Raw genomic sequence first — 14,088 nt, 5'->3', positions numbered from 1 at the left:
CATCTATCGATTTGATTATTTGCTCCATTTGTCAAGAGTACAGGTGGCCCTGACAGCAATGTCTGGTATCACTCTCTAAGATCGCACCTTTTATACACAAGATCTACAACGTTGCTAAAGTAAACAAGACATTTAATCATACTGACCCACTCATGTAACTGCGATCCAAATCGATGTCTTCAAAATACAAAGCTATACGTGCACGTGGTATGGGAGGTCTGAATATCCACTCGTAGTGGGCTCGTTCCAATGATCTTGGGTATCCGGGACTGCTGATCTCACCAGTGAGTTTCGTAATATTCAAGGAAATCACTGTATAAATACGAAAAATATTGAAAAGGGAGCAGTTAACTAAAAAAAGTATGCCTTAATTAAAACTGGAAGGTCATGTCAATCTAACAAATCACATTGTCAAAGTAGATCCGCATACTACTTTGACAATGTGATTGCGAAATTTATCGTCAATAAGAGGACAGACACATAAAAATATGATGTCAATTTGTTGTTTACAATAACAAAAACGATAAAAACTTCTCATTTTTACTGATCAAAACAACTAACGGAAAGAGCGTGCGCTCGTTGACGTCAGCTTTATCTGTCTGTACTCTTATTGATGATAAAAAATAACCAAACAGCGATAACCAAGTTATCGTGAAAAAACAAATATCCTTGACCCTTAGATTAATAAACAAGTCATTAGGAATGACTTGCCATTGCTCAATGATAGGTTGTCTATTGACAAGTCATTAAAATGAGGGAGTTCTCTTACATTTGTCATTAAAAGAAGACCGAGCAATTAAGTTCCCTTCCTATTTCAAGAATATTTTCCTCTAATATTTTCCCTTGATTATATTTTTCCATTCTACATATTTGTGTCTGAATGCATATACCATGATCAATAATTGACTTACATGATGGGGGTCCACACACAACACTTGCATCTTCTCCATGTCCACAATTATGCGAACCCAGTCCATTATGCCCACACTGAAACAAAGATGATTCACTTCCACTGCAGCGTACATTATCCAACCAGATTGGACCAGTTCCTGGACCAAAGGCGGCGCCCTGTGGTGCAGACACTGCTCTTGGTAAACCCAGTGAACGACACACAACTTTAGCATCTTTAAGATCCCAGCCGTCATCACAAACTGTTCCCCACTGACCATTGTAGAAAACCTCTACTCGACCTTCCGTGTTGTTTGTGTTGAATGAATCTCCCACTAGGCGTACGTTAGCTATATACAGTAAAAGAAGAAATGTATGCGGATATGGCAATACAGACTATATAAAATGCATATATATATATTTTTTATTTTTTTATTTTTTTTTTGGAGTTTTAAAATGCTTCTCATGTTAAAAAAGAATAGTTCCATATAGTCAAATGCAACTAGTTGTCTATAATCATTGCGGCGTTCTGGTGGAATGAGATACTGCTTAGTTATATACGTTATTTCCTACTTATGCTTGTCAACAAGAAGGCTCTAAATATCCACGACTAATATATATTTGTCGAAAAGGATGTATCTGTCCACATCCTTATATAAACATCGAAACACACACATATTAAAGAAGCCTACACAAGTAAGAACAATTTCATATCAGTTGCTCTCCCATTAGGCTCTGCGATCCCTGACAAGATCAAGAGCAAAATTTGGGCCAATGATTATGTAGATCTAGGATTATTGCTCAGTAATCAACCAGTAGATGATAGCTATAGCATTAAGTCACTAAAAGTTAGGGGGCAGCCTACCCTGTCGGTGATTCCCAATCAAAAGAAGCAGTCCTTCTATAATATAGATAGCTGGACCAATGGCTTTTTAGTGTATGTGGCCATATATACTGAAAAATTTCCTGCTCAGTGTGCCAGCATGATGAAGTATATGTCAATCATCCGGGACCTCTCACATAACTCAGCAGACTGGAAATTTTATGACGAAACTTTTCGTGCCCTGAGAAAGTCCGATCCCCTCCCATGGGACCAAATACATACAGAGCTATGGCTGCGCTCACATCAGTTAAGAAAGTCAGGCAATAACCGCAATTTTCGTGCAAAACAAGGCTCCTTTCAAACCCCAAAGGGATATTGTTTCAAATTCCATGCAAGGGCCCCCTGTCATGGTTGCACCTTTAAGCACCAATGTTATAAATGTAACGGAAGCCATACAGCTTCATAGTGCAAACAATCACCAAAGTCAAACAATTTTCAAAAGCCCTCAACTACTAGATACCCAGATACTTCCCATCCTACCAACTCCGGTTGATGTAACCAAATTAGCTTCTTACTTACAAGGCTATGACACAATGATTGCTAACAAGATAATAACAGGTTTTACAGAGGGTTTCAAATTAGAGTTCCAAGGAGAACGTAAAAACCAATTTTCACACAACCTTTTGTCTGCTCAACAACTCCCCCTGGTTATCGAAGCTAAGCTTAAGAAAGAAATAAACTTAGGTCGCATTGCTGGCCCTTTCGTTTATCCCCCTGTTACACCTTTGCGCGTGTCACCCATAGGCGTCATTCCTAAAAAGAAAGAAGGCAAGTATCGAATGATACAGAATTTGTCCTATCCAGCCGGAGATTCAGTTAATGAAGGCATCCCACAAGAATTTACCTCGGTTCATTATGCCAGTGTAGACGATGCAATCAAATTAATTAAGAAGTTAGGGAGGGGTTGTGCTTTGGCCAAAACAGGTATCCAGAGTGCATTCCGCATTATCCCTGTGCATCCAGCAGACTATGCATTACTGGGTTTCCAGTGGCAAGGCAAATGGTATATCGACAGGTGCCTTCCAATGGGATGTGCTAGCTCTTGCAGAATTTTTGAGCAATTTAGCTCTTCCCTTGAATGGATAGCACATAACAAATTAGGCATTAACAGCATGATCCACATTTTGGATGACTTTTTGATCGTAGCAGAATCCCTCTCCCTATGTAAAGCCCAGCTTGATCAATTTCTTGCCTTATGCGCGGACTTGGGTGTGCCGATTGCTCAGGAGAAAACGGAAGGGCCAGCACACACGTTGAGTTTCGCAGGTGTGGAACTTTATTGTATTGAGTTTGAGGCCAGGCTTCCACAGGACAAAATCGACAAGTGTCTCAGGGCTATTGAAAACACAAAGTCACGTAAAAAAGTAACCCTAAGGGATTTACAATCACTAATAGGACTACTCAATTTTGCTTGTATAACCGTGGTTCCCGGAAACCTAACATTAGGCATAAAACGCCCCCATGACTACATTTCTTTAAATAACGAGGTAAGGAAAGATCTAGCTATTTGGAAGCAATTCTTGATAACTCACAATCGCAGAACAATGTTTCTAGAGGATAACTGGTGCTCATCTGATGCTTTGGAATTTTACACCGATGCTGCACAATCACTAGGCTATGGTATTATCTTTAATAAGCGATGGACTTATGGCAAATGGCCAGAGAACTGGAAAAAGAAAAGCATAGCTATGCTGGAACTTTTTCCCATCGTTGTAGATGTCAGCATGTGGTGCGAGCAATTGACAAATAAAAGAGTACTCTTTCGGTCTGACAACGAAAGCGTGGTATTCGCGATTAACAAACAAACATCCAAAGACAGAGACATGCTGGCCTTGATACGACGTTTAGTGCTCACATGCCTACAGCACAACATACTTTTTAGGGCTAAACATATACGTGGTAAAGCGAACACTCTTGCTGACAGTTTATCTCGTTTTCAGATCCAAAAATTCAGAAATCTCGCGACAGGGAAGGAAGCCTCTGCAACTCCCATCCCCAAACATCTCCTACCGGAGAACTGGGAGATATTTTAACTTCATTGCTGCATAGCTCCCTTAGTCACTCCTCACTGCCTACCTACCAAATTTCTTGGAAAATTTTCAGAGAATTCCACCACTGCTACTTTGGCACACCGAAATTCGCCCTCCCAATTAACGCAGATAGCATAACGTTATTCGTAGCCTATCTAGCAAAGCAAAAATACGCGGCTTCTACAGTTTTCACATACATTTCCGCTATTAGCTACACACATCGATTAGCATCGGTGTCAGACCCCACTCAATCTGCCGGTTGTAAATTGGCTTTAAAAGGGTACTCGAAGATACATCCGTCTCTTGATTCTAGGCTACCTATAACCTTACCGCTACTAGAGCAAATAGTTCATGCTTTTGACCAAACCATATCGCTTGACTACCGCAAGCGGTTGATGAAAGCCATGTGCGCTACGGCATTTTTTGCTGCTCTTAGAGTAGGTGAAATGACATGCAACCACGGGCAAATCATCAGAAATGTAATTAAGCTCAATCAGATTACCTTTTTGAAATCAGCAGACGATACCACGATGTCGATTCAGCTTACGCTGAGATTTTTTAAACACAGCAATGTAAACCACCCTTCAAATGTGATAATGCACAAGTCACAACCCATCTGCCCGGTTACCTTAATCGCCGAATACCTAAGCGTAAGACATCTTCGAGACGGGCCCTTGTTCTGCTGGCCAGATAATTCCTCAGTGCAACGCGCTCAGTTTGTAGAAGCGCTTAGACAAGCCCTAATATTTTGCGGATTAGATACATCTCTTTACAAAACACACAGTTTTCGAATAGGGGCTCCCTCCTGGGCTTCAGCCCAGGAATTTTCAGACGCACAAATCAGACGCTTCGGCCGATGGAAGTCGAATGCCTTCCTAAAATACGTACGTTCCCCTTCACTGTAAGTTCTAAAGCCGCTTGCCGTAAGGCCATCGCCCTCATTTAGATAGCGGAATCGTCCTTCAGCAGGAGCGAAGGAAATAATTCTCAACCATACTCCGGGTAGTGGATTACTAAAATTATTATTACAATACTTCGCAAGACTTTCAGCAGGAGCGAAAGTAATACGTTACGTTAACAATGTGATTTTACGCAATGAAAGCATAAAGCCGTTCAGTAGTTAACAATAAAAAGACATCAATGCAGCGAAAATTAAGATTGCATTCACGTAATAGAATATATATTTTGAAGACTTCAGCAGGAGCGAAGATCGTATATCATGTCCTGATCGAGGTTGCCAACTTAAGTTCGCATTTACGTTAATAATAGGTCTAGGAAGACTTTCGGCAGGAGCGAAAATCGTACGTTAAGTTTAAGACGTAACGATACTCCGCGTGAACATAAAGCCCATGTTAGAATTTTACGATACATAATTCATAGTTACTGTTATTACTTAAAATATAGCGATCAAAACATTGCATTGGCCTTGGGTGGGGTGCCCGATTCATGTCCATTCATCGGTCTTGGGCGGTTTGACCCTCACCTTTGATGAGAACATTATATTGTAAGTAGTGGACTTACCATTTTGGGAAAATCCCAAAATACAGTTGTATTAGTTATGATAGATGTGTTGATCATCACAGTGAATGAGCGATCCAAGCGAACGCTGTAAAGAAAGACTTGAAAAAATGATTTCAAGCTTCAACGGGAATCGAACCCATGACCTCCGCGATGCCGGTGCGATGCTCTGCCAACTGAGCTATGAAGCCAATCCTGTTGGCGAGCGGTCATTTTTTGTTGGGTTCATCAAGCCACTATATGTAATAAGTGTGAATATTGAATGGGTAGAACTTTGGTGAAATAATGATAGATGTGTTGATCATCACAGTGAATGAGCGATCTAAGCGAACGCTGTAAAGAAAGACTTGAAAAAATGATTTCAAGCTTCAACGGGAATCGAACCCATGAACTCCGCGATGCCGGTTATTTCACCACATTATTTCACTATCATTTCACCACATTATTCCGCCTGTGAGACTTCCGGTACAATCGGCGAGGGACCTAATATAAGATATGCAAATACCCGAGCCTTCCTGATCGCCCACGCAACATCAGTGTTGAGCGAATTTTCCCTCAACCACCCCATCGTCCTCCCGAATAATATTCTTTCTGGTAGATCCTTCCGCCAGTTGTGGCGGTTTGACCCTCACCTTTGATGAGAACATTGCATTGTAAGTAGTGGACTTACCATGTTGGGAAAATCCCAAAATACAGTTGTATTAGTTATGTTAATAAACGGCCACACTCGTGGCCAAAAGTTTGCCAACATTGGCGTCTCATTACTGCGCTGTGTCCTCATCAAACATAGCTAGTCCAATGCAACGTTTGTGATTCTTATAGACGAACAAACAGCATAAATATCTATATATCTTTAGAAAACTCATTAATCATTCATGAAGAAAACACAATAGAAATCATGACCATGAAGGTGATTTTAAATCGGATAAAGATTCGTCTTCATTTGCATAAACTTTAACTTGGATTTTCTCTATCCAACTTGGTTCAATTCGTAAAGAATTCGGTACAATATGAGAACAAACATCATAAGTTTTCTAAGCCGTTTAATAAACTCGCAGATCGTGGTTTATCGGGTCTAAAACCACTCGGCTACGCCTCGTGTTTTATACCCGATAAAACACTCCTGCTCGTTTATTAAACAGTACTTAAAACACTCATTAATAATTCATGAGCTCATGGTCCAATTGGAGCCACCATACACGTCACGTGCATGAACCTTTATACCCGATAAAGTCCTCTTCATTAGTATTCAAGTGATTTTATATAAAGACCACTCGAATACTATGAGGATGACTTCATCAGGGATGAAGTATGCATCCAAGTTTAGATGAAGACATAGAGCTTCATCAAGGTCATAGTCAACCCTAATGATCTTTGACTAACGTGCCTGTCTTTGCCTTGGCACGCAATATCCAACGTGTGGGAGCTTCTATTGAATCTGGTTGCGCATGCCCATGACGTCAAATCTCTATCGAAGTATAAAAATCCATGTTCGTGACGTGTATGGTGGCTCCAGTTGAACCAAAATCTTATAAATTGTTCATGAGTGTTTTAAGCAGTTCAAAAAACTCGTAGATCGTGTTTTATCAGGTATAAAAGCACGAGGCGTAGCCGAGTGCTTTTATACCTGATAAAACACTCCTACTCGTTTTTTAAACATATATCTATATATCTATATATCTATATATCTATATATCTATATATCTATATATCTATATATCTATATATCTATATATCTATATATCTATATATCTATATATCTATATATCTATATAAACTTGATTTTTCCGTTAAGCAATCGTATTAAAAGCATGTTTTGCATTCTGCACACGTCAACAAGTGTTAACTGTTTACCATATACAATGCAGTCACGCACTGGCACATTGATTTGAAGTGGAATATATTCTATTCTATTCTATTTGGTGCATTCTTATCATGGCTATCATGGCTATTGTTGTGTTAAGGACGTTCATGTGCATTGTTCGCGCGCATCCTTTCTACGCATGAATTTAGTGAGCGCGCGCTCATCGTAATGACGTCATTCCAATGTTTTGATAAGCAAAATCTCATAAAAACGTCTTATAGCTCTTCAACGAAGTCGGGCACCCCCCCTCCCTTTTATTTCGTGTTGTTTTTTTTTTTTTTTTGTTTTTTTTGAAAGTACTCAGCAATACCTAACTTTAGAGGAAAAATAGAAAAATTTGACGATGGGATCAAATCGAAATTACATATTTTTGTGTATTAACTGAAATATAATTTCATCTAACGCGAAGGCTTCAAGTCCACACTTATAGCACAATAACATTTTATATTTCTGATTTTTAACACAAATTTTAAAAGTCAACTAGTTATTTTTGTTATTTTCTAACCTTCTGAGAAAAATGAGGAAGACCAATTTATTTTTCAATAAAAAATAACTTATTCTTGACAGCCTTCCATGTTTACGTGGTTCGCGCGTTTTTACCGTAAAAAGAGTGAACGTCCACGTATTCTGACGGCTAAACAAAGTAGGGGACCTCCATTTTTTATTTGCTTATTTTACTCCTCGTATGGTGTTTTATCATCGTGCAAATTTTTTTTTTTCAATCTGATAATGGGATCTTTTGCCCATGAAAGCCCTTAATTTCCAGAAATCATGGCCCAGTGGAAAGAACTTAAGCTTCCACGACTCTGAGTCAAGCACGTTTGAGTGTCATTAGTACTTGGATGGGTGACCTAAATTTTATAGCTCTCTGTTTTTGAAATTCTTTTTATTTTTTTCCACTTTTAATCTGCCATAGACTTATTCCTATCTACCTATTGCAAATGCTTTGGAAAGTCCTTGAGCAACAGATTAGCTCCCATTTTCATTTTCAATGGTTTTTTCAGGTTGGAATTAAGTAAAGAAAGTCGAGATCTAGAAGCGAAATTTTCTAGTCGACCAACTACATTCAAATATAAACTCATTTTGTCTAAATTAGTCATGCTGGCTGGAAAAGTTAGAAATATGGCAAATACTTGGTGTAATATGTATTTCTTTTCATTTTTCATTAAAAATTGTAATTTTATTTATATGGATATGGTACATCAGGCCAATTTTTCTTCAAGATAACTTCGGCATTAGTATTCGTTTTGTTCTTTTGCTTTCGATATTTGTTAATAGTATTATTTAATCTCTCTGAATCAGTGAACAGGAATGATAATCTACAAGTAAAAACGACTTAAAACGCCGCGAAGAAAGATTACCACGTGGAATTGAAGGTCGCCAACTTTAGATACATTATTACTATCAAATTTCAACACGAGGTTAGGGTACTACTGCGCATTTTCTAACCGAAAAAAAACACAGAGAGACGCCAGGAGGTGTTTGCACTCCTATTGCAAAGCAATGTGGGACCATGTCTTGTCACTTTTTCCGTTTAACATGGCGGATGAACGTTTGGACTACAGTAAATTTTACATTATTTTTCAAGCTTAGTTTTTTTGGAAAGAAGTTTATATTGCTAAGATATTGTTCTTCAGTGCAGTTATGTCGATTTCAGCCTCTCAAGCAGTTCACTCACTTCCACTCCGCGCGCGGCCAAGTTAGGGAAAATACTCGACTTGACTGAGTATGGAGAGAAACAGGGACTGTTAACAATCTATGACCTCTCTTGCTTGCCATGGCGAGTAACAAAATCAACCTACGTATTTTGAATTAAAACATTACACGAGAGAAATCTTCGAGGGGAGAGGAAAAGTACAATTCAAAAAATGTTGTCGTCGACCAGCTCAAGCCTACGCGACTGGACCGAAAGGAACTCTGGGTAGCAATCATTGAAGCCGAGTTGACTCCATAATTTTATCTGACTAGTTATGCCTGGTTTACAGCACGAACCTTCGTAGGCGAGCGGGAAGTGTCGAAGGAGACTTTTTTTAATGCCTTCATATTTTCGACATTGTGAACTGAATCATAACTACTTTGTTTTTCTTTCCCTAAACCCAAAGACATGTATTTGATGAATTGTTTCTCGCCATTATTATGTTATTACTAGCGGGAACAATTAATTCAGAACGAATATTTAACCGCTTCAGTGATTTTTACCCATATTCCTTTCGGTCCAGTCGCGTAGGGTTGAGCAGGTCGACGACAACGCTTTTTGAATTTACTGTACATTTTAACAGCTCGTAGACATATCAATCATTTTCAGCCAATGGGAGCTTAGGGTTGTGTGGGTAACGTGTAATTTATTTCTCTCTGTGTTGTCCACAGCCCTTACTTTTCCTTTTCCATAAGAATGCGACCTCAAAGTCTTATCCCTGTCCTTTAGAGTTTCCCTCGGATTTTTTAGACAGTTTTCCTCCAACAAACACTAGGTACGGGGAATAATACCAGGAAACTTCAATTTATTTTTAAATTTTTTTTAAATAATAACTTTAAGGTCGCATTCTTATGTCTTCAATTAAGATTTTATATGATAATTCATGAATTATCGTCATGAACTTGAATTTTTTTTAATTTAAACCTGCAGTGCTTATTATAGTGTAATTTATTTATTTATTTTTCATCAGCATATTTGCAATATTTGCCTTGCTCGGAAAGAGGAACAGAGAGTGAAGGTATTTACCCGTGAAATAAAACGTACTAGTCAACGTGTAATAGTCAAATAAACACAAAAGAAAACAATGGAATTATTGGTCTATTAATGTTTAATAGTCAACATCTATTGCACGGGTATAGTGACTTCACTCTTTTAAGTTTTATTTGTGTAAACTGACTAAAACAATACGTACGAGTTGCAATCTCTTATCTTTCAAGAGAAATTCAAATTCATACGATCGCAAGTGGTCTTCACTCGGCCGCGACTAGAAACAAATTCCTCGAATTTCATAAATATACAATAACGCCTTGGGATCGGAAAGCGAACATTACCTTGAGAAACGCGACGCATTTTAATACTGCTTTGCTGCACGCAATCCAGTAACAAGACAACCTTGTTATGTTTTGTCGCAAAGGGAGGTAAGGTGTACAATTACCGTAATTCAATTCATTTACAAGTAGTTTGAACCATGGCCAATGGAAATTGAATAGCACCGGGTTTATGTTATTATGTACGTGTTTGTCAAGGAAGTAGCACACTGCTTGCCAAATTTTCCAAAAAAAAATATCTGCATGAGGTAGAGAAAGTAGAATAACATTTCAAACCAAATCTAATACAAATTAAGTGTTTCTTTGTAGGTTGGTATCATTATAATACATGAACTGCTTCAACGACCTTAAAATTATTATAAATTTAATAACTGAGCTTTCGGGCTAGACAAAACAAGACAAGACAAGATTTTATTTACGTCCCTTTTAACTTACAAATATTTTGCATATATTGACTTTTAACTTGTTTGAGGATGCAGGCTGTTTACAATAACCTTTACGGGCTAGCCTAGGTAGACAGCTTACAAATATTTAAAATTACAGAAAAATTAAAGCAGACAGTAAAGATGCCAGATAAAATATTTTAAAAAATCATAGAAAATTTAGAAGAAAGTGAATCAATGTATATATATAATTATAATTTGGATGAGGGAATATCAACAATAATATTTAGCAACCAAATTGATAAATAAATAAAATACATACATATATGTATACATATATACATATATACATATATACATACACATGCATACATAACAAGTTTTGACACGGGAAAACGTGTCAAATGTGCTGGGCACATTGGATACTTTGAATAGAGTAGAAGGCTATTTGGGATTTAGTCATTGTAAGACAGAAGAAAGTCCGTGGATTCGGTTTGAATATTTTTTTACGGTCAAATTGAACCAGCATAAACGAGTCTTGTTCGCAAACCCCAAAGCAAGGCTCCGTCTCTCTGAGAACCAGTATTATTGTGGCTCCATCGGCTCAAAAATACCACACAAAACATTATTGAACAGAAGATTCTCCATCTACAGAAAAAGTTTGGTCTCGAAAATTTACCTCAGAATACCCTGCGAGCAGAGTCTCCTTTACCTTCCCCCGAGTGAGAGAAAGGAAAGAAGAATCTTTCCTTTCTCTCACTCGGGGGAAGATAAAGGAGACTTTGCTCGCAGGGTAACCTCAGAATGGAAATATTACGAAAAACGTATCTCTTTCCCTACGCTTCTTAGTAAATTTGCCCCCCAAACAATATGGCGTCGGAAACCGTGAAAGGAACTATAAATAAACTAATATAAAACTCGTAGGGTAACCTCAGAATGGAAATATTACGAAAAACGTATCTCTTTCCCTACGCTTCTTAGTAAATTTGCCCCCCAAACAATATGGCGTCGGAAACCGTGAAAGGAACTATAAATAAACTAATATAAAACTCGTCTTTTATGTAAATTATGACGCAGTAAATTCCTCGTCTACCCACTCGTTGAAGGTTTCGGCATGAAAATCCCTTTTTCATAAAAATATTCGACTAGAAATAGATACGTTTAGCTAACCAAAACAAAAATCATTACTTTAGTTAATACAATAACATATAACTCGTGCGGGGGTACTGTTACTAAAACAAGGAACGGCCTGAAACCACCTGAAACCACCTAAAACGACCTGAAACCACCTAAAACGACCTGAAACCATCTTGAAACCACCTGAAACCAGCAAAAACATTGAATCTCCATCGAGTTTGTCGTCCAGTTTGTGTATTTTATTGACTTTTATCGATCGATCAAGTGTTTGTTTTCCTTGAAAGGGATGTACTTCATGGTAGAATGTCATATAGTCGCTCATAGTCCTCAAGGATCGGTTTTGGGACCTATTTTATTTTTATTGTATGTTTCACCTATCGTCGAGATAATTTCACGCTATGATATCAGCTATCATCTGTATGCTGATGATACACAGCTCTACGTTTCATTTTCCACATCATCAACATACGAATTAGAGGCTGCCAAACTCCAACTTGAGGCATGTGCCAAGGATATTGACACATGGATGGTTATGAATAAATTAAAGTTGAATGGTGATAAAACTGAGATACTGGTACTCCCTTCAACTCATCGTCCATGTCCATCAATTGACTTATTTAACATTTCTGGTTTTGATATTCACCCATCCTCTTCTGTTCGTAATATTGGTGTTATTTTTGATGAAAGACTCTCTCTTGAGGCTCATATTACGGCTATCTGTGGATCTTGCTTTTTTCACCACCATAATATCTGGAAAATCCGTAAATTTCTTAGTCTGAGTGCATGTGAAACCCTTGTGCATGCATTAATTTCTTCTAGACTTAATTTTTGTAACTCTTTACTTTGTGGTCTTCCGAAGACTTCTCTAAATAAACTACAGCATGTGCAAAATGCAGCAGCGAGACTTGTTAGTTTCTCTCGTAAGCATGAGCACATTACTCCCGTTCTCTTTAATTTACACTGGTTGCCAGTGGAACAACTTATTGAATTCAAAATTCTTTTATTGACATATAAAGCTTTAAACAACAGTGCTCCTTCTTGTCTTTCTGACCTTATAAAATCCTATGTCCCTATTCGTTCTTTGAGATCTTCATCATTAAACCTGTTATGTAAACCATCTTACAATCTCAATCTTTATCGAAAAAGAGCTTTTTCTTTTGCTGCTCCTGAATTGTGGAATTCCTTGCCAGTTAAAATCAGGTCCAGTATATCTATCTCTACTTTCAAAAAAGATTTGAAGACCTGGCTTTTCAAGAAGGCATATGATTAATCTAATTGACTTTTATTATTTTATATTAAAATTTTTACTTGAGTTTTAATAAATGATTTTTATTGAATTTGATGAAATGTAAATGTTTTTAATGATATTAAAGTGTTAATTTTTATTATATTGCAAATCGTTTTTTCTATGTATTTAATTGAATCATTGTCATGATGTTTATAATATTATAACAATTTAAAAAAAAATCAACACCAAAGTTAGATGTTCTTATTTAAAAAACTGTAAAGCGTTATTGAACTAGCGGATACTAACGCTATAGAAATTTTAAATTATTATTATTATTATTATTATTATTATCATACGTATAGTCTCCCATAGAAGTATTCCACACTTATACCTTACCTCTCCCTTGCTATGATTACCTGTTCCTAGCTATGATCAACCGTCCCTACCTATGATCAACTGTTCCTAGCTATGATCAACTGTCACTAGCTATGATCAACTATCCCTAGCTATTTTCACCATTCTCTACTAATGGTTTCCTGTACCTATATATAGATTAACTTCCCCTTATATAGTTTAATGAACTTAAAAACTTGCAGGCAACATGGCTGAATTACGTTAAGCAGGGGCTTATCCAGGATTTGTCATGGATGGGGGGGGGGGGGGGGGGGGGGGGCGTGGGGTTCACAACATACCAAATTGTCACTATGACATCATATCACATACTGCATCAACGGTCAGATGATTTATCTTTGGCTTTGAAAATAAGGTCACAGGCACCCCTGAGCCCCCTAGATAGGCCTATGTTAAGTTTAACAAATTTACACGTTAAAGTATGTAAAAAATGTTCAAATTGTAATCATAGCTAGGGACAGTTGATGACAGCTAGGGATAGTTGAAAATAGCTAGGGACAGTTGATGACAGCTAGGGGCAGTTGAAAATAGCAAGAGATAGTTGAAAATAGCTAGGGATAGTTGATCATAGCTAAGGGATAGTTGAACATAGCTAGTGACAGTTGATCATAGCTAGGAACAGTTGATCATAGGTAGGGACGGTTTATCATAGCTAGGAATTGAACAGGTAATCATAGCAAGGGAAAAGTGAGGTATAAGTGTGGAATTCCTCTATGGGAGAC

At 37.7% G+C, this 14,088-nt stretch overlaps 2 protein-coding genes and 1 non-coding gene across 7 annotated transcripts in view; 1 reads left to right on the top strand and 2 right to left on the bottom strand.

Moving 5' to 3' along the window:
- Positions 1-14,088, bottom strand: part of LOC116303613 (uncharacterized) — a 134,149-nt gene that overhangs the window by 118,455 nt on the left and 1,606 nt on the right. For all 5 annotated transcript variants that reach the window (XR_016121357.1, XM_089038183.1, XM_089038181.1 and 2 more), the window contains exons 2-3: positions 912-1,238; positions 147-312 (exon numbers count right to left, since the gene is read on the bottom strand). Coding sequence is in view for 4 of the 5 variants with exons in the window: in XM_089038183.1 (XP_088894309.1) it covers positions 147-312; positions 912-1,238 (493 nt within the window). In the remaining variant the exon portion in view is untranslated. The remainder of the gene's footprint in view (positions 1-146; positions 313-911; positions 1,239-14,088) is intronic.
- Positions 2,305-3,804, top strand: LOC148906413 (uncharacterized). Its single transcript, XM_089037613.1, has one exon. It carries the CDS (start codon positions 2,305-2,307, stop codon positions 3,802-3,804), a length of 1,500 nt encoding a protein of 499 aa, XP_088893739.1.
- Trnaa-ggc (transfer RNA alanine (anticodon GGC)) lies at positions 5,438-5,510 on the bottom strand. Its single transcript has one exon. It is a non-coding gene; the product is annotated as a tRNA-Ala (tRNA).

The sequence above is a fragment of the Actinia tenebrosa genome, unplaced genomic scaffold (genome assembly GCF_029948245.1).
Source record: "Actinia tenebrosa isolate PJP-AT-01 unplaced genomic scaffold, QUT_ActTen_1.0 PGA_scaffold5__44_contigs__length_20552954, whole genome shotgun sequence".
NCBI classification, from domain to species: domain Eukaryota; kingdom Metazoa; phylum Cnidaria; class Anthozoa; order Actiniaria; family Actiniidae; genus Actinia; species Actinia tenebrosa.
The sequence above is the reverse complement of the archived record's forward strand: the minus strand, read 5'-3'. Positions and strand labels throughout refer to the sequence as shown.

Coding starts and splice junctions, on each gene's coding strand:
- LOC148906413 (XM_089037613.1), top strand. CDS start 2,305: ATGATTGCTAACAAGATAATAACAGGTTTTACAGAGGGTTTCAAATTA.